Source organism: Leucopleurus acutus, assembly GCF_964270905.1.
Source record: "Leucopleurus acutus genome assembly, chromosome: 2".
Lineage (NCBI taxonomy): Eukaryota > Metazoa > Chordata > Mammalia > Artiodactyla > Delphinidae > Leucopleurus > Leucopleurus acutus.
This window is the reverse complement of record NC_139143.1, coordinates 65,906,548-65,934,090: the sequence shown is the minus strand read 5'-3', so window position 1 is coordinate 65,934,090 and position 27,543 is coordinate 65,906,548. Positions and strand designations below refer to the sequence as shown.

Below are 27,543 nucleotides of genomic sequence, written 5' to 3'. Positions count from 1 at the left end.
CGGAAAAAAGGGAACCCTTGTATAGTGCTGGTGGGAATGTATACTAGTACAGCCACTGTGGAAAACAGTATGGAGGTTCCTCAAAAAATTAAAACTACCATATGATTGAGCAATTACACTCCTGGGTATATATTCAAAAAAACCAAAACCACTAATTCAAAAAGATACATGCACCCCAATGTCTGTAGCAGCATTATTTACAATAGCCAAAATATGGAAGCAACCAAAGTGCCCATCAAGAGATGAATGGATAAAGATGCGGTATATATATATATAATGGAATACTATTTGGCCATTAAAAAGAATGAAATTCTGGCATTTGCAACAACCTGGATGGACGTGGGTAGTATTATGCTTAGTGAAATAAATCAGAGAAAGACAAATACTCTGTTATCACTTATATGTGGATTCTGAAAAATAAAACAGACAAATGTATATAACAAAACAGAAACAGACTCACAGATGTAGAGAACAAACTAGTTGTTACCAGTGGGGAGAGGAAGCAGGGAAGGACAGGATACGAGTATGGGACTAAGAGACACAAACTACCATGTATAAAATAAATAAGCAACAGGATATACTGTACAGAACAGGGAAACATAGCCATTATTTTGTAATAACTTTAAATGGAGTATAATCTATAAAAATATTCAATCACTATGTTGTACACCAGAAAGTAATATAATATTGCAAATCAACTATACTTCATTTTAAGCGTTTATTTGAAGTTTCAATCCTGTGTCAAGTTTCTATGCCTCCATGCTTTGGGTATATACAAATTTGATCACCTGTATTTGTCTCCATCAAAGTCATTGATTTAAATGTTGATAATAGAAAGATAAGACTGTGAAGCAGGCACGTGGGATATCACCAAATAGAATTTCCCATGTGGTGCCATTTCCACACTGACTTAACATATAGTTCATCTATTTTTTTCTATGCCTTTCTTCTGTTTCAACTGGCATGTTCAGTTTAACATCACATAGAACTAGCTTAGAACAAAGAGCCATTTCCTTCGCGGAAAAGATAACCACCTTACCCTTGTTTTACTTTCAGAAGTTCCCTTAGATAAATTTATCCGAAGAATCTATCACAGCATAATTCAATATAAGTTTTTGTACACTGCTACCCATTTAATAGAACTAAATTTAACATGTTAGATATTTGTAACTCTCCAGACAATCAAATATAAAATACCATGGTTCTTAAGCCTCTTCTCCAGCTTTTTAAGATATACTTTGGTTAGTTTTCCCTAGTATTTTTAAAGATGTAATGTTTGCATGAACACAATAAAGTTTATAGCATAATATTAGCAAAATCATAACATTTTCATGCATAAAACAAAACAAAGTTTATAGCATACTATCAGCAAAACCATTTACTTATTCCCATTACACTATTAAACGTCCATTTTAGTATCATTAAGTCCAGTTTGCAATGAGGGAAAAAAGCTTCCGGTTAATATTACTTCTTTCACTCATTCAACAAACATATTACCTGATTGCATACTACGCACCAGGCATGTACTAGGTACTAAAAAGACCCAAATGCACCATCCCTGCCGTCAAAGGGCTCATTTTTCAGTGGGGTGTCGGTGGGGGGCTGGTGGGGTGGAACTAAAGCAAATCTACAGAGTGCAATTGTATAAGGGCTGATACACTAAATGTTATGGAAAGCATGGAATCTCACTCAGCAGAGAATAGGGCAAGCTTCCTAAAGGGTGTGATGCTTTTATTTGTCTTGACAATGTTCAGAGATCAGGTACATGAATATGGAGAAAGTGTTCTAGGCAGAGCAAATGGTATGTGCAAAGGTATGGAAGCTTGTGAAACCTGATACACTTACAGAATAGAAAGTCGTGTGATGTGGCTGGAAAGAAGGATGAAAGTGGCTGAGTGATAACTGATGAGGCTGGAGAGAATAGCCAGGGTCTCATTGTGAGGACCTTGTGTCCCACGCCAACGACTGTACTGTTTACCCTGAAGTCAGTGAAGAAAGTGGGCAATATCTGAGTCAGGGAGTTTAATTAGGGGGCTCTGTCAGTGATCTAAGCCAGAGATCAGGGAAGTACCAGCCTAATGGAGAGATGGCAGAATGCAGTGATGCTCTAATAAAGATGGTGTTTTCCAATGTTCACTATGCATAAGAATCAGCTGGGCAGCACTTGTAAAATACAGATGTCTGGGCCCAAACCAGACCTACTCACACTTTATATTTTTCAAATCTCCCCTGAATTCTTCTAATGCAACTAGTCCATGGACTAGCATGTGGGAATGACAATTTTGCCTCTAACTGTAGGACAAGGAAGTAAAAAGAGTTTCAGTTACACTTATTACAAACAATGGAGCAGAGAGCTATGAAGTCCACCTGAAAGAGTGAAAATATGGAATGATAGAATATTTTCAAAGAAATAAATTTTATTTATTTCCAAACTGGTTAGAGTAACTAGCCATGAGAACAAACTATTGATTGGTAGAGGTCAATATAATTATGCTTCATAATGAAAAAGACTAGTTTATAAGATTTTGTATTTACATTTATAATAAGTGAATATATTTTTGCTTTGTAAGTTGCTCCCTCTAGTAGATTAAATATTAGCCTTATAGTCTTTCTTAAGCTTAATTTAGTTTTTACAGCTTTTTATTTTTATACAAAGATAAACTTCAGTCCAGCCTATAATCAAAAGATCATAAATTCCAAATCAGTACTGTCTGAACTAACTTGGTTTTGCTATATAGTCTTCTGACCTTCAGAAAAATTTATATTAAGAAAATGCTTATCATATGACCATTTATCTCAAACAAGCAAATTGTAGCAAATTCTATTTGCTAGGAAATTCAGGCTATTTATCTGTATTTGTGCTTAACTATCATTTTTAGGCAGTGCTTGTATTTTAAGTAAATATGTGAGTTAAATTTGTTTTGAAAACTGTCTCCTGTCCTTGACTTGGTTGAGCAAAGCCTCTCATCTTATTCTGTCTCCACTTTCCATCTTCAAAGTCCAAATTGATTTTAATTCAATATAACAGTAAGCTCCATAAAGATAGAAGCTGTGTGTCCTGGTTACATCTTATCCCTAACTCCAAGCTCAGGGCCTGAACAGGAGATATAGTTGATATACATTTGTTTATTAATAAGAATCATCTTCCCTATATAACCCTGGGCAAACTCAATTTTACCCAGATTTGTCTAAACATATAGACATCTACTTCAGCCAACACAGGAAGAAGCACACATGAGCACAAAGCTTTTTTTTTTCACAGCTGTATACCAATCAACCCAATGATAAAGATTATTACTTGATCTTCAGAAGAAGAATTGTGATGTCATCATCAATTGTGTCAAATTACACAAGTAAAATCCCCAAAGGAAAGCCTTGCCCTGGCTCTGAAATTACCGTAGGGGCTGAGACATCAAACCAGTTCTCTCCACTCGAAATCCCCTTAAGATTGACCTGACAGAGGAGCCAACCACATTTTAAAGCCAATTTAAAGCACTTGAAAAAACTAACATGTTGGCTCTAGTGTAACAGTCGATCTTAGTTTAGCTGTTTTAAAACTATGACGGGTTTAGTAAGACTAACTCTAGTGACCGGTAATAATGGCAACAGAGGCAAACATGGATGGCGCAGTTATTTAGAGTCAGGCATTGTACTAAGCACTTTAATCTCATCAAAGCCTCATAATGATTGTTTAATGTTGGAACAACTGAAGAACCCCATTTTACAGGAGAAAATGAGGATTCTGCCTTACATAACTTGCATAGGTTCTCTGCAAGTTCTACACCATTTGATATAATGGACTTGAGCATCCATGGATGTGGGTATCCACAAGGGGTCCTGGAACTAACCCCCTGTGAACATTAAGGGACAACTGTATTATGCAATTTGAAGCTAGTGTTTGAAAATAAAAATACCATGATTTATTCATCCAGAGTTCAGATCATTGTATCCTTGTATATGAGACAGAAAGCACTTCAGATTCGAATACAAACTCCCTTTGCCTTCGAATATGTACATACAGTTAATAATAACACCACACCAAATTAATCACCCAGAAAGCTGGCGTACCCTAATCTAAGTTTTACCGAGCCACTTAAAACTGTAACAAAGTTATCATCTAAGCCTTGATTCTGGACTAGGAAGGTTAAACACTTTGCTCATGGAAAAAAGGCATCTGACTCCTGGCCTACAGTAGACACGAGGGAATGAATGGATGAATGAATGAGGAAGAAAGAGAGAGTGTGAAATGTATGAGGAAGGATCTTTACAAACTTGGACTTTTTATTGCTCTTAAATGGCATGATCTGAGAGTAAGCATCATCTTAGCTGTGGTAACTCATGTTAGTACGGATAATCTCTGAAATTTGGACACAGTGAAGCCCAATACATATAAAGAGCTTTGTTGATAACAGAGGCAAGATTCCACAGTTTAATCTTTTTTAACTCTTTGAAACTGAGCACAGCCTCTGGTAAAGGAAATATCAGAAAACTCAGATGTGATAGTGAGTGTGCTTGTATCACTTCCTTTGGTGTCAGAGCAGCTGCCTGGTTGCCTTTCTTCTACTGTGGTGAACCGTGAGGTGTAACTGACAGCTCTGCTGAAGCGCACCGCTTCCTCAGTAACAATAAACAATACTCTTGAGCACCTAGCACCTCCCTAGTTTACAGATGAGAGGACTGAAGCTCAGGGGTACTGACAGGTCCAGGCTCACACAGTCTGAAAGAGATGAACTCAAACCTGTGTCTAACTTCAAAGACCAGGCTCCTTCTGCTAGTCCAGGCTGCCTCTTTTAATTGTTGCAAAAATGTAAGGAGTCTTGATCTAAAGATTTGGCAGGAAAGTAATGATTTTCTGTGAATAATGATGAGAAAGCAACATATACAACTGATTTATTGCAGTGGTGGGATTAGAGTTGAATATTTACTTTCCTTTACTTACGATTCTGTGAAAGAGGCCATAATGCCATTTATATAAGATTAAGGAACTTATTTCAATTAATTTATGAGTTCCTACAGCCTTTCCATTTCTTTATATCCTACCCCAGTACTAAGTCATAACAGCAACTACTGTGTGCCTGGATTATGCTTAGTCTCTGCATATGCAGAAGCATCTATTGAGGAGTTCTTGGGCGACATTATGTAGATTTCTTATAAAACTTTCTTTGATAACATGCTGATTTCACAGACACTGAATCACCATACTTGGCTCTTGTATGATTTAACATTAAATCATTACGCAGAGCACTTTTGCAGAGGGAATTATAAACTCAACCACGGCATGTGCTGCCTCCTGATTTACCAAAGCATACTCGATAACATTTAGAATCAAGTTTAAGATTTGATCGGCATTAATACTACTTACCTGTGTCACTTGAGGAAGGCTGATTCACATAAAGCATAAAATAAAGGCGGGGGAGGATTCAAATTAAGATGCAAAAACTTCCTGCCCCCAAAAGTACTCATTTTAATTGAAATTCTCCATTGTAGTCTCTGACCAGTGTCCCAGGGTGTATTGGTTCCTAACGAGGTGGAGGATGGGTACGGCCTCCCCAGGGGGAATTTCAGAAGAGGGCTGGTTGTCACAATGATTGACATTAAACAGGTAGAGATCTGGGATGCTACATATCCTGCAATGTGTCAGAAGAAGGACTGCCCCCACTCCCGATCCCACCAATGGCAACAGCCCCTCCAGTGAGCAACACTGGAAGGCCCCAGCCAGGTCATATCACACAGGATGATGAAGCACATATGCTGCACCTCATCAGGCAGACATTTCAGTCACACTACAGCAATGAAAGAGGTTCATGTCATGCAGGGGTTAGATTTGGAAGAAGAGAAGGAAACCAAGGGATTTTTTTTTTTAATACAAGATTATCGCTCTTTTATTTCAATAGGAAAATATTGAAGATGGCCTAGCGAGTATCTATCAATCTGTCATCACCAACACCAGCAAAGAAATGTCCTGTTTCAGTGACCTTCCAATGCCTGAAGATTTTCCAAACTTCCTGCACAATTCTAAGTTCCTGGAATACTTCAGGATTTTTGTCAAAAAGTTTGATCTACTAAAATATATTCAGTTCCAGGTATTGTATTTTGGGGAAAGAATGGTTTTCTCTACATTAGCTCACATTTAAATAGAGAAGTTACTCTGATAATGAAAGAAATTGGGAATAAAACAAAACATTCTAATTCAATTATTTTCTGAAAAACAGCACAGTAGAAAACCCAAAAAGTAGTGTCATTACCCCTGATATCATAGATTATATACATTAACAGAAGAAAAAAATCTGTTAAAATTAATGACTTGAATGATTATATTGATGGTGAAACTGCACTTAATACCTATAACCACTGAGGACTCCTAGCCTCATTTCCTCTGAAAGGATATATGAAAAAAAAACCACATTATTATTTCATTTTCTTACCGTCTCCATAAAAATGAAATTTCTTAAAAAAATGTACTAAATAAGCTCACAGCTCTCCATTCATCTCAGAAGCCTGTACAAACCATTTTGGCTAATTTTTTGATGCATTCTTTAGCAACAAAAGAATAACCAGACCATTTTGAAATACAATTATAACCACCTTTCCTGTGTTTCCTTGAAAACAAATAATCAATGAGATTAAAAAAAAAATTCTCATTAAACATCCTGAATTTTTATCAGTAACCTACACTCTGAAAACTAGTAACTGTGCCTAGGAAATAAAATTTAAATTATAGCCTTGAATAAATAACTGTTAGTGGAACTTATTTTTTTTAACACAGCTCATTTTCTCAGTAACTTTAGTTTTGTTCCAGATTTGTAGCACATTAATTTGTAATCATTGATTTGATAGACATCAATATATGTAAATACCATTAAAATATCACATTCTATCTAATGTAGTTTTTCCCCAGCTTCCATTTCTCTTGTTTATGATTTTACTGAGGTTGTTTTCTGGAGGTTGGAGAGGGCTTAGGAAAACTCACTTCTGTTTATTGGCCTCTGAGTTAGTACAGCCATAAGATGATGGAACTAACTCAAACTATAAAAGGAGGTGTCCTGAGTTCTGTATTAATATGGTGACCTCCCAGGAGGGGAAAACCACCAGGTTGCCTGAGGAGGGGTGAACTGGCTCAGGTCAGTCACATTTCTAGTAACTTCCTCAGTGATACTGAAGGTTGGTCCTCAAACCACATTTTAAATAGCAAGAATCCACAGTACTTTAGAGAATATACTACCCGGAACTTCAGATCTGAATCTTTCAACTGAAAATGCCCAGACATTTTATAGCCTTTTCATAAGCTTTATACTAATATTCCATATACATTTTTTAATTGGAACAGCTTCAAACATTGCCAACCCAGCATTTTGAAAAATATATGAAAATTTGAAATGCATGTATAAGGGACTCAAACACTTGCCAACAAGAGGAGAAGCATGCCATTCCTCTAGAAGTGAGAAAAGCTTTGTTTCCTTTGACACTGCTTCTTAAATACAGCAGACACACATTTATGTACACTTTCAGAAATTCATAAACCTCCAGAGAGCAAAATGGCATTCTAAAAAATCATGAACTGATAAATTATTTCATCCAAATGAGACCATGAAGTGTATTGCTAGCATGATGTTTTAAAAATAATAAATATGAACTTACCATTCATGGAGTGATGTCACTGTGCCAGGCGCTATGCAAACTGCTTCACGTGGAATATCTTCTCTAATAGAGAGTCTACACGGAGGTCAACACTTTTAAAGCTTCTTGATAAATACTGATTGTGTAATCACCTGAATGATGAACATGTATTTTGTATCTTGCCCAGACACTGTCTTGCTTCTTCTGGGTCTCTCTCAAGTCCTTATTCAGTCCTTAACACTGGTAACCACTGCTGAGTCAGGCTCCTTGCACAAAGCACATCCTTGGCTGCACCTGCCAAGGAAGAAGCAGCAGGGCGCACTTAGCAGTCTTTGCCTTAAGTGGCTTGAAATGGATTCAGACGGGACCTAAATGGAATCAGACATTGCACTCTACCCATCTCCACTCCCAGGGCACTGGACAAGGCCCCTGTTATGCCAGAGTAACTCTCAATGATGCCTTCTCTGTGTTCCGTTCAAGACAACCGTCCTCAGTGTGAAAAAACGCCCGGATTTCTCAACCACTGGCCAATGGGTGGTTGTTACCGAGAGCAACGGCAAGGAGCAGAGTGCTGTCTCTGATGCAGTCATGGTCTGCAGTGGTCATCACACACTCCCTCACCTCCCACTGGAGTCATTTCCAGGTGAGGCCTGTGGAGATCCCCAGCTTTTGGGAGTAGATGTCCAGGTACTGTATATTCAAGTTGGACTGTCAGGCAAAATTACCTAGCTACTGCAACAAGGCATAATATTAAGATCAGGATAGAGCTAGAAAGATGAGAGACTCCAAACACCATCTCTGATTCTGTTGAGCTCTTTGAGTCTTCATTATCAGCCAGCCTCCCTCAAAGTCACTAAATATTACTCAGTATTTCAGAGAATTCTCACCCAAATTGGTTCTCTGTTGGAGAGGTCCTTTCAGCCATGTGCTTACCTTGTCCTTTTTCTATCCTGCCAAACACCTGCGACTTTGCTACATCTTTGGAGACTTCCGCAGAGCCATGCCCACAGCCAGGGTTACTGGGGAGAGTTTCTGGAAATAAGTGCTGCTACAGGACAGTGATGTTTCAGGGAGCACAGGGGAAGATGGTACCTCCCAGGCCCTTCCCTCAGAGACCGCATCTCCTTCCCACGGCCTTCACGAAAACATCTCATACGATGGTTCAGTCCAAACCCCACATTATTCAAACCACCTGAGGAGCTTTTAAAGTTCTAATGACCTTCAAAGATTCAATTGGTCTAGGGTAGGCCTCAGTCAATTAAGGGCTACTCAGGTGATTTCAATATTCAGCTGGGCTTGAGGCTTACTGACCTAACGCAGTGGCAATCTCAATCAGAATCACCTGGAGGGCTTTTAAAACCACAACTTGCTAGTCTCCACCCCTAGCATTTCCAACTCTTTAGGTCTAGTATGAGGCTGAGAAATTGCCTCTCTAACAAGTTCCCAGGTGATGCTGAAACTGCTGGCCAAGGGACCACACTTTGAGAACTAATGATCTAAAGGCTCTTTCAAGCAACCCACCATCAAACACAAATACTTTAACAAAGTCATATTTCCTGGGAAAAGACAAAGAGATGCTTATCTTCAAAAAGGCTTGTCCAGTAAGTTGCTGATTGACGGCAAAGTGGAAACTATCCTTCACCTTATAATGTGCCTTGTTTTTAGCTTATTTTGGTTTTTGTTTGCTTTTGCAAAATAAAGAATGATGAATGTTATTCTAATTATTACACAACTGCGATAACAGTACTTCATAATATGCTTAAGAAACATTTAAAAGAATATATGCTAGGGCTTCCCTGGTGGTGCAGTGGTTGAGAGTCCGCCTGCCGATGCACGGGACACAGGTTCGTGCCCCGGTCCGGGAAGATCCCACATGCCGCAGAGCAGCTGGGCCCGTGAGCCATGGCCGCTGAGCCTGCACGTCCGGAGCCTGTGCTCCGCAACGGGAGAGGCCACAACAGTGAGAGGCCCGCATACGGCAAAAAAAAAAAAAAAAAAAAGAATATATGCTATGTGATAATAAAATATCATTGTACAGTCCAAAATAGGATAATGGGTAGCTGGAAACCAACACCTGACTCTGCTCTATTCATCAAAACCAACTGTTCTGGGACGAAGGGAAGATGGTGTAGGAGTAAGCCGCGGGGATCACCTTCATCCCCACAGATACACCAGAAATACATCTACACGTGGAACAACTCCTACAGAACACCTACTGAACGCTGGCAGAAGACCTCAGACCTCCCAAAAAGGCAAGAAACTCCCCACGTACCTGGGTAGGACAAAAGAAAAAAGAATAAACAGAGACAAAAGAATAGGGACGGGACCTGCACGTCTGGGAGGGAGCTGTGGAGGAGGAACGGTTTCCACACACTAGGAAGCCCTTTCACGGTTGGAGACTGCGGGTGCTGGAGGGGGGAAGCTTCGGAGCCGCGGAGGAGAGCACAGCAACAGGGGTGCGGAGGGCAAAGCGGAGAGATTCGCGCACAGAGGTTCGGTGCCGAGCGGCACTCACCAGCCCGAGAGGCTTGTCTGCTCACTCACCGGGGCGGGGGGGCTGGGAGCTGAGGCTCGGGCTTCGGTCGGAGCGCCGGGAGAGGACTGGGGTTGGCGGCGTGAACACAGCCTGCAGGGGGTTAGTGCGCCACGGATAGCCGGGAGGGAGTCTGGGGAAAAGTCTGGAGCTGCCGAAGAGGCAAGAGACTTTTCCTTCCCTCTTTGTTTCCTGGTGCGCGAGGAGAGGGGATTAAGAGCGCTGCTTAAAAGAGCTCCAGAGACGGGCGCGAGCCGCGGCTAAAAGCGCGGACCCCAGAGACGGGCATGAGACGCTAAGGCTGCTGCTGCCGCCACCAACAAGCCTGTGTGCCAGCACAGGTCACTGTCCACAGCCCCCTTCCGGGGAGCCTGTGCAGCCCGCCACTGCCCGGGTCCCGGAATCCAGGGACAACTTCCCCGGAAGAACGCACAACGCGCCTCAGGCTGCTGCAACGTCACGCCGGCCTCTGCCGCCGCAGGCCCGCCCCGCACTCCGTGCCCCGCCCTCCCCCCCCACCCCCGCCCCGCTCCGGCCTGAGTGTGCCAAAGCGAAGAACAGGCGCCCTCTGGTGACTTACACGCAGAGGCGGGGCCAAATCCAAAGCTGAACCCCGGGAGCTGTGCGAACAAACAAGAGAAAGGGAAATCTCTCCCAGCAGCCTCAGAAGCAGCGGATTAAAGCTCCACAATCAATTTGATGTACCCTGCATCTGTGGAATACATGAATAGACGAGTCATCCCAAATTGAGGAGGTGGGCTTCGAGAGCAAGATCTATGATTTTTTCCCCTTTTCCTCTTTTTCTGAGTGTGTATGTGTATGCTTCTGTGTGAGATTTTGTCTGTATAGCTTTGCTTCCGCCATTGGTCTAGGGATCTATCCGTTTTTTCTTTTTATTTTTTTTCGTAATAATTATTTTTTATTTTAATAACTTTATTATATTTTATTTTATTTTACTTTATCTTCTTTCTTTTCTTCCTTCCTTCCCTCCTTCCTTCCTTCCTTCCTCCCTCCCTCCTTTCCTTCCTTCTTCCTTTCTTTCTTTCTTTTTCTTTCTTTCTACTTCTACTAATTCTTTCTTTCTACTTTTTCTGCCTTTTATTCTGAGACGTGTGGATGAAAGGCTCTTGGTGCTGCAGCCAGGAGTCAGTGCTGTGACTCTGATGTGGGAGAGCCAACTTCAGGACACTGCTCCACAAGAGACCTCCCAGCACCACATAATATCCAACGGCGAAAATCTCCCAGAGATCTCCATCTCAACACCAGCACCCAGCTTCACTCAACGACCAGCAAGCTACAGTGCTGGACACCCTGTGCCAAACAACTAGCAAGACAGGAACGCAACCCCACCCATTAGCAGAGAGGCTGCCTAAAATCATAATAAGTCCACAGACACCCCAAAACACACCACCAGACGTGGACCTACCGACCAGAAAGACAAGATCCAGCCTCATCCACCAGAACACAGGCAGTAGTCCCCTCCACCAGGAAGCCTACACAACCCACTGAACCAACCTTAGCCACTGGGGAAAGACACCAAAAACAACGGGAACTAAGAACGTGCAGCCTGCAAAAAGCAGACCCCAAACACAGTAAGATAAGCAAAATGAGAAGACAGAAAAACACACAGCAGATGAAGGAGCAAGATAAAAACCCACCACACCTAACAAATGAAGAGGAAATAGGCAGTCTACCTGAAAAAGAATTCAGAATAATGATAGTAAAGATGATCCAAAATCTTGGAAATAGAATAGAGAAACTGCAAGGAACATTTAACAAGGACCTAGAAGAACTAAAGAGGAAACAAACAAGGATGAACAACACAATAAATGAAATTAAAAATACTCTAGAAGGCATCAATAGCAGAATAACAGAGGCAGAAGAGCAGATAAGTGACCTGGAAGATAAAATAGTGGAAATAACTACTGCAGAGCAGAATAAAGAAAAAAGAATGAAAAGAACTGAGGACAGTCTCAGAGACCTCTGGGGCAACATTAAACGCACCAACATTCAAATTATAGGGGTTCCAGAAGAAGAAAAGAAAAAGAAAGGGATGGAGAAAATATTTGAAGAGATTATAGTTGAAAACTTCCCTAACATGGGAAAGGAAATAGTTAATCAAGTCCAGGAAGCACAGAGAGTCCCATACAGGATAAATCCAAGGAGAAATACGCCAAGACACATATTAATCAAACTGTCAAAAATTAAATACAAAGAAAACATATTAAAAGCAGCAAGGGAAAAACAACAAATAACACACAAGGGAATCCCCATAAGGTTAACAGCTGATATTTCCGCAGAAACCCTGCAAGCCAGAAGGGACTGGCAGGACATATTTAAAGTGATGAAGGAGAAAAACCTGCCACCAAGATTACTCTACCCAGCAAGGACTTCATTCAGATTTGATGGAGAAATTAAAACCTTTACAGACTAGCAAAAGCTGAGAGAGTTCAGCACCACCAAATCAGCTTTACAACAAATGCTAAAGGAACTTCTCTAGGCAAGAAACACAAGAGTAGGAAAAGACCTACAATAACAAAACAATTGAGAAAATGGGACTAGGAACATACATATCGATAATTATCTTAAATGTAAATGGACTAAATGCTCCCACCAAAAGACACAGATTGGCTGAATGGATACAAAAACAAGACCCATATATATGCTGTCTACAAGAGACTTCAGACCTAGAGACACATACAGACTGAAAGTGAGAGGATGGAAAAAGATATTCAATGCAAATGGAAATCAAAAGAAAGCTGAAGTAGCAATTCTCATATCAGACAAAATAAACTTTAAAATAAAGACTATTAGAAGAGACAAAGAAGGACACTACATAATGATCAAGGGATCGACCCAAGAAGAAGACATAACAATTGTAAATATTTATGCACCCAACATAGGAGCACCTCAATACATAAAGCAAATATTAACAGCCATAAAAGGGGAAATTGACAGTAACACATTCATAGTAGGGGAGTTTAACACCCCACTTTCACCAATGGACAGATCATCCAAAATGAAAATAAATAAGGAAACACAAGCTTTAAATGATACATTAAACAAGATGGACTTAATTGATATTTATAGGACATTCCATCCAAAAACAACAGAATACACATTTTTCTCAAGTGCTCATGGAACATTCTCCAGGATAGATCATATCTTGGGTCACAAATCAAGCCTTGGTAAATTTAAGAAAACTGAAATTGTATCAAGTATCTTTTCCGACCACAACGCTATGAGACTAGATATCAATTACAGGAAAAGATCTGTAAAAAACACAAACACATGGAGGCTAAACAATACACTACTTAATAACGAAGTGATCACTGAAGAAATCAAAGAGGAAATCAAAAAATACCTAGAAACAAATGACAGTGAAAACACAACGACTTAAAACCTATGGTATGCAGCAAAAGCAGTTCTAAGAGGGAAGTTTATAGCAATACAATCCTACCTAAAGAAACAGGAAACATCTCTAATAAACAACCTAAACTTCCACCTCAAGCAATTAGAGAAAGAAGAAAAAAAAAACCCAAAGTTAGCAGAAGGAAAGAAATCATAAAAATTAGATCACAAATAAATGAAAAAGAAATGAAGAAAACAATAGCAAAGATCAATAAAACTAAAAGCTCGTTCTTTGAGAAGATAAAAAAATTGATAAACCATTAGCCAGACTCATCAAGAAAAAAAGGGAGAAGACTCAAATCAATAGAATTAGAAATGAAAAAGGGGAAGTAACAACTGACACTGCAGAAATACAAAAGATCATGAGACATTACTACAAGCAACTCTATGCTAATAAAATGGACAACCTGGAAGAAATGGACATATTCTTAGAAATGCACAACTTGCCAAGACTGAATCAAGAAGAAATACAAAATATGAACAGACCAATCAGAAGCACTGATTGAAACTGTGATTAAAAATCTTCCAACAAACAAAAGCCCAGGACCAGATGGCTTCACAGGCGAATTCTATCAAACATTTAGAGAAGAGCTCAAACTCTTCCAAAATATAGCAGAGGGAGGAACACTCCCAAATTCCTTCTACGAGGCCACCATCACCTTGATACCAAAACCAGACAAGGATGTCACAAAGAAAGAAAACTACAGGCCAATATCACTGATGAACATAGATGCAAAAATCCTCAACAAAATACTAGCAAACAGAATCCAACAACACATTAAAAGGATCATACACCACAATCAAGTGGGGTTTATTCCAGGAATGCAAGGATTCTTCAATATATGCAAATCTATCAATGTGATAAACCATATTAACAAATTGAAGGAGAAAAACCATATGATCATCTCAATAGATGCAGAGAAAGCTTTCGACAAAATTCAACACCCATTTATGATAAAAACCCTGCAGAAAGTAGGCATAGGGGGAACTTTCCTCAACATAATAAAGGCCATATATGACAAGCCCACAGCAAACATCATCCTCAATGGTGAAAAACTGAAAGCATTTCCACTAAGATCAGGAACAAGACAAGGTTGCCCACTCTCATCACTCTTATTCAACATAGTTTTGGAAGTTTGAGCCACAGCAATCAGAGAAGAAAAGGAAATAAAAGGAATCCAAATCAGAAAAGAAGAAGTAAAGCTGTCACTGTTTGCAGATGACATGATACTCTACATAGAGAATCCTAAAGATGTTACCAGAAAACTACTAGAGCTAATCAATGAATTTGGTAAAGTGGCAGGATACAAAATTAATGCACAGAAATCTCTGGCATTCCTATATACTAATGATGAAAACTCTGAAAGTGAAATCAAGAAAACACTCCCATTTACCACTGCAACAAAAAGAATAAAATATCTAGGAATAAACTTACCTAAGGAGACAAAAGACCTGTATGCAGAAAATTATAAGACACTGATGTAAGAAATTAAAGATGATACAAATAGATGGAGCGATATACCATGTTCTTGGATTGGAAGAATCAACATTGTGAAAATGACTCTACTACCCAAAGCAATCTACAGATTCAATGCAATCCCTATCAAACTACCACTGGCATTTTTCACAGAACTAGAACAAAAAATTTCACAATTTGTATGGAAACACAAAAGACCCCGAATAGCCAAAGCAATCTTGAGAACGAAAAATGGAGCTGGAGGAATCAGGCTCCCTGACTTCAGACTATACTACAAAGCTACAGTAATCAAGACAAAATGGTACTGGCATAAAAACAGAAAGATAGATCAATGGAACAGGATAGAAAGCCCAGAGATAAACCCACACACATACGGTCACCTTATCTTTGATAAAGGAGGCAGGAATGTACAGTGGAGAAAGAACAGCCTCTTCAATAAGTGGTGCTGGGAAAACTGGACAGGTGCATGTAGAAGTATGAGATTAGATCACTCCCTAACACCATACACAAAAATAAGCTCAAAATGTATTAAAGACCTAAATGTAAGGCCAGAAACTATCAAACTCTTAGAGGAAAACATACGCAGAACACTGTATGACATAAATCACAGCAAGATCCTTTTTGACCCACCTCCTAGAGAAATGGAAATAAAAACAAAAATAAACAAATGGGACCTAATGAAACTTCAAAGCTTTTGCACAGCAAAGGAAACCATAAACAAGACCAAAAGACAACCCCAGAATGGGAGAAAATATTTGCAAATGAAGCAACTGACAAAGGATTAATCTCCAAAATTTATAAGCAGCTCATGCTGCTCAATAACAAAAAAAAAACAACCCAATCCAAAAATGGGCAGAAGATCTAAATAGACATTTCTTCAAAGAAGATATACACACTGCCAACAAACACATGAAAGAATGCTCAACATTATTAATCGTTAGAGAAATGCAAATCAAAACTACAACGAGATATCATCTCACAGCAGTCAGAATGGCCATCTTCAAAAAATCTAGAAACAATAACTGCTGTAGAGGGTGTGGAGAAAAGGGAACACTCTTGCACTGCTGGTGGGAATGTAAATTGGTACAGCCACTATGGAGAAGAGTATGGAGGTTCCTTAAAAAACTACAAATAGAACTACCATATGACCCAGCAATCCCACTACTGGGCATATACCCTGAGAAAACCATAATTCAAAAACAGTCATGTACCAAAATGTTCATTGCAGCTCTATTTACAATAGCCTGGAGATGGAAACAACCTAAGTGTCCATCATCAGATGAATGGATAAAGAAGATGTGGCACATATATACAATGGAATATTACTCAGCCATAAAAAGAAACGAAATTGAGCTATTTGTAATGAGGTGGATACACCTAGAGTCTGTCATACAGAATGAAGTAAGTCAGAAAGAGTAAGACAAATACTGTATGCTAACACGTATATATGGAATTTAAGGGGAAAAAAAGTCATGAGGAACCTAGGGGTAAGACAGAAATAAAGACACAGACCTACTAGCGAATGGACTTGAGGCTATGGGGAGGTGGAAGGGTAAGCTGTGACAAAGTGAGAGAGAGGCATGGACGTATATACACTATCAAATGTAAGGTAGATAGCTAGTGGGAAGCAGCCGCATAGCACAGGGAGATCAGCTCAGGGCTTTGTGACCACCTAGAGGGGTGGGATAGGGAGGGTGGGAGGGAGGGAGACTCAAGAGGGAAGAGATATGGGAACATATGTATATGTATAACTGATTCACTTTGTTATAAAGCAGAAACTAACACACCATTGTAAAGCAATTATACTCTAATAAAGATAAAAAACAAACTATAAAGATGTCTTTGCTGCTAAAATAAAAAAAAATTGTTTGTTCTCTAATAAATATCTAAGCTGCAGCCTCTGAAATCAACTCTTTTGGTCCTGTACCATATGCTTAACCTAACATTTCTTATGTGGTTCATACTTTGAGTTTGCCAGTTGGCCTTGATAATGTAACATACCTAAGAGGGGAAGAGACAAAACAAATGATTTTCCCCAGAAAGGAAAAGCTGATGGTGCAGTTTTATTGAACTTAACTTGACATAGTTCATGGATTTCTCTTTTCTTCCCCCTAAAGGTATTCAGAAGTTCAAAGGCCAGTATTTCCATAGCCACCAATACAAGCACCCAGAGGGATTTGAAAGAAAATGGATTTTGGTGATTGGAATAGGAAACTCAGCCTCAGATATTGCAGTTGAGTTGAGTAAGAAGGCTGCTCAGGTAAGATGTTCCCTGATTACCTTGTACGGTGGAGGAGAGGAAAATCCCAGCCATGTAACTAAAGCTCCATTACTCATTAATTGATTTGTTGTTTGGTTGCCCAGTGTGGTATCGTAGAAAATCTGGAAACCAAGAAGCCAGAGTTTATCTCCCACCTTTGCCACTAATCAGCCTTGTAACCTAGAGGCAGTCATTTTACTTCTGTGGGCTATGGTTCCCTCACTTAAGTTTGCATCAGATGACTTTCAGCACAGGAGGCCTTGTTTCTACCCAGGGGGCTTTATGAGTTGACCTGTTCATCTTTGGAGGAGTGCCTTTTAGAAATTTAGTGCATATTTGAATTCTATTTGAAATGTAAATAATCCTTAGCTTCCAAGAATCATTAAGGGAAAGATTAAACAGACAGACTCCCAACCATAATCACAAATATTTAGGTGCTCCCTGAGGCCTTCCAACCACTGTTATCTTTGCACCTGCTCAGGAATGACACAGCTTAGCTTCCAGAGTCAAACATTACAAGGTACAGATAATGCTGACAGAGATGGTTGGGAATAGCAGAAAATAAAACCCTTTTACAAGGACAGAGCTAGGCAAAGATGGAAAAATAGCTAAGGTTCTTCTCCCCAAAGCATCCCCTCTCAACAGGGCCCTATCACTCTGATGTAGCCCAGCATCTTCTGGCTACACAGGAGTTGCAGTAGCCATGTCTACAACCAGCAAAACTGTCCAGTCCTGAGACTCACACTGTCAGGGCTCAAGATGCCCAGTAGCAAACGTGATAAAAGAACATAGTGCCTCCCCAGCAGGTTGATGAAGGGGTTCCACTGGGACCTGTCAGAATTACCACCCTGGGGATGAGCAGGTCACTAACACCAGAAAGAGATTTACTAGACCCAGGAGGTCCTCACCTTTTTTGTGAAAAGAAACCACTTTTCACTTTTCAAAGCTTTTAAGACCTCAGTGTGAGGTGGCTGGACCTAGAGTTGTCATACAGAGTGAAGTAAGTCAGAAAGAGAAAAACAAATACCATATGCTAACACATATATATAGAATCTAAAAAAAAAGTGGTTCTGAAGAACCTAGGGGCAGGAGACAGGAATAAAAGATGCAGACGTGGAGAATGGACTTGAGGACACGGGGAGTGGGAAGGGTAAGCTGGGACAAAGTGAGAGAGTGTCATGGACATATATACACTACCAAATATAAAACAGATAGCTAGTGGGAGGCAGCTGCATAGCACAAGGAGATCAGCTCGGTGCTTTGTGACCACCTAGAGGGGTGGGTTAGGGAGGGTGAGAGGGAGACACAAGAGGGAGAAGATACAGGGATATATGTATACATATAGCTGATTCACTTTGTTATACAGCAGAAACTAACACAACATTGTAAAGCAATTATACTCCAATAAAGATGTTAAAAAAAAAAAAAGACCTCAGTGTGAGGAACAAGTGAGGAGGCAGTAACTGTAAAGTCTTGGAGAAGAGCCAACTCAGGTAGGGAGGCAAAAGGTCCAGTCTCTTTCCTGTTGGGAATGCCTGCCAAGCTTGAGGAAGGGAGTATGATAAAAGGAGCTGACTTAGCTGTCAGCCAAGGAAAGCTCCGTACTAGACCACTACATGTTACAAGTCAGTGATCTGGACTTAGAACAGATGATCCAAAGATATCAAATCTTAGATTGCAAGAGTCTATTTCCTTATATTGGCCTTGCCATGTAAAAGCCTGTCAGTCATGCCAGATTCAATATTAAGAAACCACCTTTGCTATATTTGTGCGCCTTTCACCTCATTAATCTTTAAATAGGATGTCTCTTCAATATTTATTGGATTAATAACATAATTGATAATTATGATAAAATGTCTTACACAGAGTAATGCACTCTCAACCCTTCTGTGAGAAGAGATACATAGGAGCTATGTATGTAAGGGATAGAACCAGGTGCATCTGCAAAGCTTAAAATTATAGCCTAAACTCACCTTAGTCCTGAGTGTGCCCTGCTTCTGTTAAAGGAGGTTCATGTTCACAAGTATATGGCATGCTCTACCACAGTCTAAAAGCACCACTCAAAATACTATGGGATGGTGCTGAGCCATCCACACACTTTCTCACCAAAAACCAGATCTCTGACCCTTGGCCTGAAGTATGCATCTCAGGGAAAGAAGCCTGATCCTAAATCCTGAGACATATCACACTGTTGCAGCTAGTACAGCTAGCCAGATTAGACTCCCCGCTGTAAAGATGGTGACAGCAGAAAGAGAATAAATAAAATAGGCAGAGCTTTCAATGTGAAACATGGATTGATCCTAAGGAAGAAGGGCAGACAATAAGTAATGGAAAGAGACATTCATGGAAATATTTGAAGTATATTATCTAATACCTAACCAAAGTAGTGCCAAGTCAACAAAAGGGAAACAGCAGGAGAAAATCAGGATATAAGGGTATTACCACTCACAGACCAACAATTCAACACCATTATACCATTTTATGTAAGTGCTACTTCACAAGATAAGGAGTTGAGGCCCCAGCAAAACTTGTCTCCAAATTCTGTCTCACTCCAGATATGTGGCACTATATGAAACTCCTCTCTTCCAGGCTAACTTTACAAAATGATAATACCTAGCAGTACTTATCACTTGCCAGGCAATATTTTCAGTACTTTACATATATTATCTCATTTAATCTGCACAATAATTCTATGAAGCAGGTACTATTTTAAAGAGAGAGAGAAATGGAGGCACAGAGAGGTTGAAGTAACTCACCAAGGCAACACAGCTTGTAAGTAGTGGGGCTGAGAGTCAAACCCAGGCAGTCTGGATCCAGAGTCCTAGATCTAGAATCCGTGATCTTAAACTCCTAAGTGAATCAGTTTCCTTGTAAGTGAATCTTATGTGTTTATCAAGGACAGCCTTGTATAGCAGAACTCATAGAGTTCTGGCATGTAAAAGTACTGGCATATAAAATTTTAAGACGCAAGTCAAATATGCATTTGGTCAATGGCGGAGTAACAGTAAACAAAGTAAAATATATATTTGAAACGAGATATAAATGCACACCTTGAAAACTAGGGAAATATAAGTATACAAGGTAAAGAATACATCTGACATATACACACTACTATATATAAAATAGGTAATCAACAAGGAACTACTGTATAGCACAGGGAACTAACTCCACTCAATACTCTGTAATAACCTATATGGAAAAAGAATCTGAAAAAGAATATATATATATATATGTATAACTGTTTACCTCCTATATTAACTTCCATGTAAAGTAATATCTATGAATAGTAAATGTTAGATTTTTAAACTCTGAATTTTTAAAATAAATTCAAAGTTAAAAATCTGATAACTCAATCAAGATCTAGAAACTGATGGAAGGAATCATAACATATATGCTTTTAGAATTTATGCAGTAGTTAATAAAATAATGCTACATTTTTTTTTTAAAAAAAGAGTACATATGAGAGGGGATTCAGAAGTACACTTGAAGAGAATGGAAATCACAGTATAAGTTCAGAATTTTTAACTTTTAAAATATATATAACAATGTTCTTTCAAGTATGGGAGGAAGCTGATTTCCCTTGTTATTCCCTCTCTGGGGATATACAGATCCATATATTTGTGCCTATCTAGACATTAGGCTGTAATCATACATTTCCTAGGATTGTAATTGTATACCTTCCCTATAAAAACAACTTGTGGTGGATGGAAAAGGTAAGAGGAGGGAAGGAGCATTGAACCACAACTTCAAACATGGCAAAAATTTGTGGGTTTTATGATTGGTTTGGCCCAAAGATTTTCTCATATTTCCATGAAGTTCTCAAGACTATGGTAGTCTTCCTCTATCAGCATAAGTACTACTGGTTCCCACTTGTATGATAAAGCTGCCCCAGAGCAGTGAAAACTGGAAGGTACTTCACTTTGAGGTCAATCATCTTTAAAACAAAGCATTTCAGCAAATTCTGGGGCCATACATGTGATGTATTATCTACACAGTGGGTTCCTCCCAAAAGAGATGATGCCCTAGTTTGAACTGCATCCTTTTTTGCTCACCAGGTGTTTGTCAGCACCAGACATGGTTCCTGGGTCATGGGCCATATCTCTGAAGATGGCTATCCCTGGGACATGGTGTTCCACACCCATTTTAGCTCCATACTCCGAAATGTCCTGCCACGAAGAGTTGTAAAATGGGTGATGGAACAACAGATGAATCGGTGATTCAACCATGAAAATTATGGCCTTATGCCTCAAAACAAGGAGAGTTACTTTGCTTTTTTATGGTATACTCATTGGTAATCAAGGATGTCAGAGGGGTTTCTTTTTGCAAAGAGCTAAATTGCTAACATGGTAGTTCAAACTACAACCTAACAATATGTGTATCATGTAGCTCCTGGATTTTGAATTCCAAATTTGTTCTGTATGCCTTTTAAAAAGTAAATATTTAAGAAGATGAAGTATAAATATTATGAGCTGCTCCAGAAAGTAGAACTAGGATCATGGGAAGGACTTCCTAATACCCAGAGCTGTCCAACATTGGAAAAGGCTGTTTTAAGAGATTGTGACCTTCCTTTCAGAGGGAGGATGGGAAAACTGATCCAAATTCTACATCTGTTAATTCATACTTTGCTAACTCTGTACACCACAAGGGTTCTTCCTGTGGGTAGCTTTTGAGAACATACTCACTGCCTGTTAATCTGTTATACATCACTGATCTTATAAACACAAGCAAAAAATATGGATGTTTATTTTTCTTTATTTGATAACAGGCTCCTTCCCTTAAAAAAAAAAAAACAGAAGAGGTTTGCAATCTTTCAACAAATGCAACGTGGCTGCTATCTTCTGAGATCTGATACATGTACCATGTATCCTTATTTTTTTAACAAAATGGTTCTCAAATCTACAAAAAAGGAAATTCCAGAAATACAGCCAGACTTTGCTCCACTATTCATGCTATCACATACATACAGAGACTCCATGTATATTTGGGATCAAGAAATATCCCCAAACTTGATTCTATGCATTAATTTTCACACTAATCCCTTAATAAGTTTCAAAACTAATGGCAATTTAACAAAGCTTTCCTTACTTACTTATGATCAGATAGAAATTAAATGGAACATCAAGATAATTAAAGGTAGATAACATAAAACAACAGAAATTATCAATGGGATAATAACAACTGGAATGCTCAGGAATTGACCACAGGCACTGGCATTTTGTCTAAGCCCTTAGGAATGCCTCCTTTTTTGAAATGTGTTTTGCCCACATCATCTACATGTTTTTCCTTATTTGTTGAGGGAAGAGATATGCGACATGAGAATAAAGTCAGAGAGTAAGGCTTGGGGTAGCCCAACTAGTCAAGTTAGAAAGTTTTATGGATATTTGAAAAACCTCTTTATTCCCAGAGCCAAGCCCATAAAATATCAAGAGAGTTCAAAACCCCTCATTAAATACTCTTTCTGGGGCTTCCCTGGTGGCACAGTGGTTAAGAATCCGCCCTGCCAATGCAAGGCGCACGGGTTCGAGCCCTGGCCCGGGAAGATCCCACATGCCGCGGAGCAACTCAGCCCATGCGCCACAACTACTGAAGCCTGTGTGCCTAGAGCCCGTGCTCTGCAACAAGAGAAGCCACACCAATGAGAAGCCCGCACACTGCAACGAAGAGAAGCCCCGGCTCACCGCAAACTAGAGAAGGCCCACGCACAGCAACGGAGACCCAACACAGCCAAAAATTAAAATTAAAATAAAATAAACAAAAAATTAAGAAAAAAGAAAAGAAATACTCTTTCTGAGTGTTTTCTTCTGCATGTTTCAGATACCTTATGAAATAGCCAATACTAAGTGATGATCTTCCAAGTCATATACTCTATGGAGCCATCAAGGTGAAATCAAGAGTGAAAGAGCTCACAGAAACTTGCCATCTTTAAGGATGGAACAGTGGAGGAGGACATTGACGTCATTGTCTTTGCAATAGGATATACTTTCTCGTTTCCTTTCCTTGAAGATCCACTTGTTAAAGTAGAGAATAATATGGTCTTGCTGTACAAATACATGTTCCCTCCTCACCTGGAGAAGTCAACCCTTGCATGCATTGGTCTTATCCAGCCTCTAGGTTCAATTTTCCCAACTGTTGAACTTCAAGCTCGTTGGGTAACAAGAGTTTTCAAAGTTAAGTGAGTGGGCAAGTGAATGGCTGAGTGTTTCACACCTGGTGGATTTTGCTAAATAACAAGTTTAGAAAAGGAGGTTGCCAACAAGAAGGTTGCCAACCTTGGCTGCTCTCACAAAACTGACATCCTAAAAAGTTAGAAAATTCACAAAATAACCAATACTGGGATATGACAATAATACATATCTGCAATCATTCCTTTAAAATATTAGAAAATTCAGAGAATTTCAGTTGGCATAATGTTAAGTAAATATTATTTTTTCTTGGACTAATGAGAGAACAGAAGGAAGGAAGACATCTATGACTCCTAGTTTTACCTATAATATGTTTATAAACTCCTCAGAATATGTGCAAATCAAGAGACCTAGGGCCTACTCCATACTTAACTCCAAATTAACTCTTAATACCTAAGCAGCTCAACCTCACAGATCCCTACAAAGCTATAAAATTATTAAAATATTTCTCTCTGACCATTGTGTAGCACTTTGTACTTCTCAGAAGGCTGTTACTATCTCCCTGATCCAGGGCTCAATTCAGCTCAACAAAATCTTATTGAATACTTAGCCCTCTGCTGGAACTTGGTAGGATACAGAGAAATTTAAATGGGTCATTTTAAGATAATAAGACATGTGCTTTGTCAGAGGACTGCATGGAGTGTCTGGAAAAAGAGAAAGGGTGCTTAGCGACAGCAGAGTTTGGATAAAGGAAGGGCATGTGGTCAAGGAAAACTCCCTAGATAACTGGGTTTCCCAGGTGCAGAAAAGGGAATCAGAGCACAGAGGTGTGATGCAGATGAGGAATTATTACAAGATACTTGACATTCCTAGAACATGAGGTGTGAGGCAGAGAGGGGTGAGAGATTATTCTTAGAGAGGAAGGGACCAAGACACAGGAACCTTTTAAGACATGCTAAGGAGCTTGAATATAAAATGTATATCAGCTCTTCCCAAATTTAGCTACACATAAAAACCATCTGAGGGACTCTTAGGGACCCTGATTACGTCTGGCCTGAGGACCTAGTGTCTCCATTTAAGAAAGCTCTTCTGCCAGAAGACCCAATGAAAGGTTAAGCAAGGACCAGACATTATCAGATTTTCACTTTTGATAGATTATTTCAACATTAGTGTGAAAGACAGATTTGAAAGGCAAAAGGAATAGAGTCTCAGAGACCAGTGAGAAGGCTACTGTAATCGTCTGTACTAAAATGTGATACAACCTCAGCCAGGTAAAGAGACAAAGTGGAGAAGAGAGCTAGTTAAGAATCAAACCAGCGGGACGTAATGCTTGGCTCCACGTAGAAAAATTCGAGGAAAAGAGCAGAATCAAGGGTGACTTGATCAAGGCAGACCTCAGGTGGTGGAAACTGGGTGGGGAGCAGTGCTGGGGCTAGAGGGAGCGTGTGGAAGAGGATGCAAGTCTGAGCAGTAGGACTTCAGTGATGAGCTCAGTTTTGGATTCATTGAATCTGAGATGTCTGATGACTAGCCATATCCAGGGACGCTCACCGTTCTTCAGCATGTCTGAAGTTCCAGGGACACCTGTGACAGGGGACGGAATCACAAGCACACAGTGATAACTGACATCAATCTTTCTCTCTCCCCACTGCCCTACCTCAGTTTGTGCCACCCCTTCCCTCACCTGGTTTTCTTCAACAGCCTCTTAACTTGTCTTGCTGCCTTTAAACTGACCTGCCGGGAGCCCATTTCCCAAAATTCAGCACCTCAAAGAATCTTTCCAAAAGGCGAATCTCATCTTGTCCCCCACGGCTTCCCACCACTTTCAGAATGGAGCTCAAGCCATCTGGCACGGCTTCCCAACTTCTCAGGCTCACCTTCCCTCTCCACCTTCTTCTCTAACCCCCCACTCCCACCCCAGAGTCCACGCTGTAGCCTGGTGATCCCTGGGCAACATTACATAGAACTCAATGCGGGTGGCGCACCCTGGAGTTCAACAACACAGTAGCGCTGACCGGTATCTCATGGGTAAATGGCCAAAATTTAATTGTAGGAATCAACTGATTGTAGGAATCAGTTGATTGTAGGAATCAATCATCTAGATAAAGCAATGAAATTGAATCAAACCCACTACTCAACCAACCTTTTATTTTCTAGGCTTGTGTACTTTGCCCTCAGAGAGAACTATGATGGCAGACATTATCAAGAGGAATAAAAAAAGAATTGACTTGTAAGAATTTTTTTTAAATTCTTTACATAGAACAGTGTTTCTCCAAGTATAGTGATCTAACTACTCACAAGAACCACCTAGCTGCTTCTAAAAAAGCAAATTCTTATACATACTACTTTAAGATCCAACTATTTAAAAATAGTAATTTCACCAAACAAGAACATTTATCCTTGACCTAAATTTATTTGTTTTATATATTGCCCATGTTAGATTCTGTATCCTCTCACACTCTGTGGTAAAGAGGAAGTGGGATGGGGGCAGTGGTGGTGACAGTAGCCTAAGTATCTCTGGAAAGTTAGCTGGAGGAACTCCCATCAAAGCAAATTAGAAAGGAGTTGGTGTGAAGTGAAGGTCAAGGATTTACATTTTGTGATGAAGTGGAATGGAGTTCAATAGAGATCAAGTACATTGGAAAGTAGACTTGGGGGCCTTATAGTGTAGAGGTTATCTCACATTCAAATTCTAGTTCATCTACTATATGCCAGTCAGAGTGCAAGGTACTTTAATAATTCAACAAGCAAATATTGTGTCTCTTCTGGGCAAAACACTGAGCTATGCTTTCATCTGTGTTATCTTGTGAATCTTTGCAGCAATCCTGACTAGTTTTACTTGCCAGGAGACTTGGAGAGTTATTCAAAACTCATTTATTCATTCATTCATCACTTCATTCTTTCAATAGCTAATGAATACCTAATGTTCTTATATAACTTAGAACATTTTGTGAATCTGTCCTTTATTCTTTCTTCATTAAGGTTTGGAGAGAGCAACAACCAGATACTGCAGACCAGTTACATCGACTACTTGGACGAGCTCGCCTTAGAGATAGGTGCAAAGCCAGACCTCCTCTCTCTCTTGCTAAAAGAGCCTAAACTGGCTGTGAAACTTTATTTTGGGCCCTGCAACTCCTATCAGTATCGCCTGGTTGGACCTGGGCAATGGAATGGAACCAGGAGTGCCATCTTCACCCAGAAACAAAGGATATTGAAGCCTTTAAAGACACGGGCTCTAAAAACTTCATCTAATTTCCCAGTTTCCTTCCTGTTGAAAATCCTCGGGCTTCTTGCTGTTGTGGTGGCCTTTTTTTTTCCAACTTCAGTGGTTCTAATATGTCAGCATAATGCTTTTGGCTTTCATGTCAGTCAGTACCTCTTAAAGAGAAGGAAAAAAGACTAAGAGAAAAAATATTAAATCTAAAGTCTAAATTTTAGAGTTGAGGAAAACAGAGTGAGAGAGATAATTGTGGACAGTTAGCAGACTTAGGTCTATGTGTAAAACTGAAATTGTGTCATGAAATTTCTTTGCCATTTCTACCCTTCCCTCAAGTCCACTAGACTCTCAAAAAAAGACAATAAAATAACACTGGCTAAACAGTGCTGCCAAGCCCTGGTAAAGGAGAGTCATGTGGAAAAATAGTAGAATTACACAGAACGAAAAGCACCCATGGTTTAAATCACTGGAAAATTTTAAGTGTGGGAAAATATTAAAATTCCTGTGTGTTGTTTTTGATAGTCTTCTTAGCCAGACTCTATACGGTAACAAAGTTCTCAGATGTTAGGTCATGCGCCATTTGCTTCATGGGGAATCACTCAAAAATACTGGAGAAAAAAATGAGAGGATAGACTTAGAACATGGCAATGCTCAGACAGACTTTTAGGGCCTCACATCGGAAGCTGAGCAAGTAGCCACATTTCTTATATTTGTCTTATATTTTGACAGAAACACTGCTGTGAAAATAAAAATAAACATGCCATAAGAGATAGATATATGTGTTTATAATATATAGAGTACTTATCATAGACCAGACAATTTGCACATTACATGTATTATTTCATTTAATTCTCATGCCAATTCTGTGAGATGGGTGCAGCTCTTCTACCCATTTTACAGATGATG

At 39.6% G+C, this 27,543-nt stretch overlaps 1 protein-coding gene across 1 annotated transcript in view; it reads left to right on the top strand.

Annotated features, from left to right (window-relative positions):
• FMO2 (flavin containing dimethylaniline monoxygenase 2) overlaps positions 1 to 26,755 on the top strand; it is a gene marked incomplete at both ends in the record, with an annotated part of 57,491 nt that extends 30,736 nt beyond the window's left edge. Inside the window, 11 exon segments of the mRNA XM_082858445.1 lie at positions 5,895 to 6,083; positions 8,098 to 8,260; positions 17,156 to 17,298; positions 21,354 to 21,512; positions 21,516 to 21,575; positions 23,114 to 23,125; positions 23,129 to 23,211; positions 23,213 to 23,466; positions 25,578 to 25,650; positions 26,403 to 26,727; positions 26,729 to 26,755. Of these exon segments, the coding sequence (XP_082714571.1) occupies positions 5,895 to 6,083; positions 8,098 to 8,260; positions 17,156 to 17,298; positions 21,354 to 21,512; positions 21,516 to 21,575; positions 23,114 to 23,125; positions 23,129 to 23,211; positions 23,213 to 23,466; positions 25,578 to 25,650; positions 26,403 to 26,727; positions 26,729 to 26,755 (1,488 nt within the window).
• Between the last annotated feature and the right edge of the window lie 788 nt (positions 26,756 to 27,543).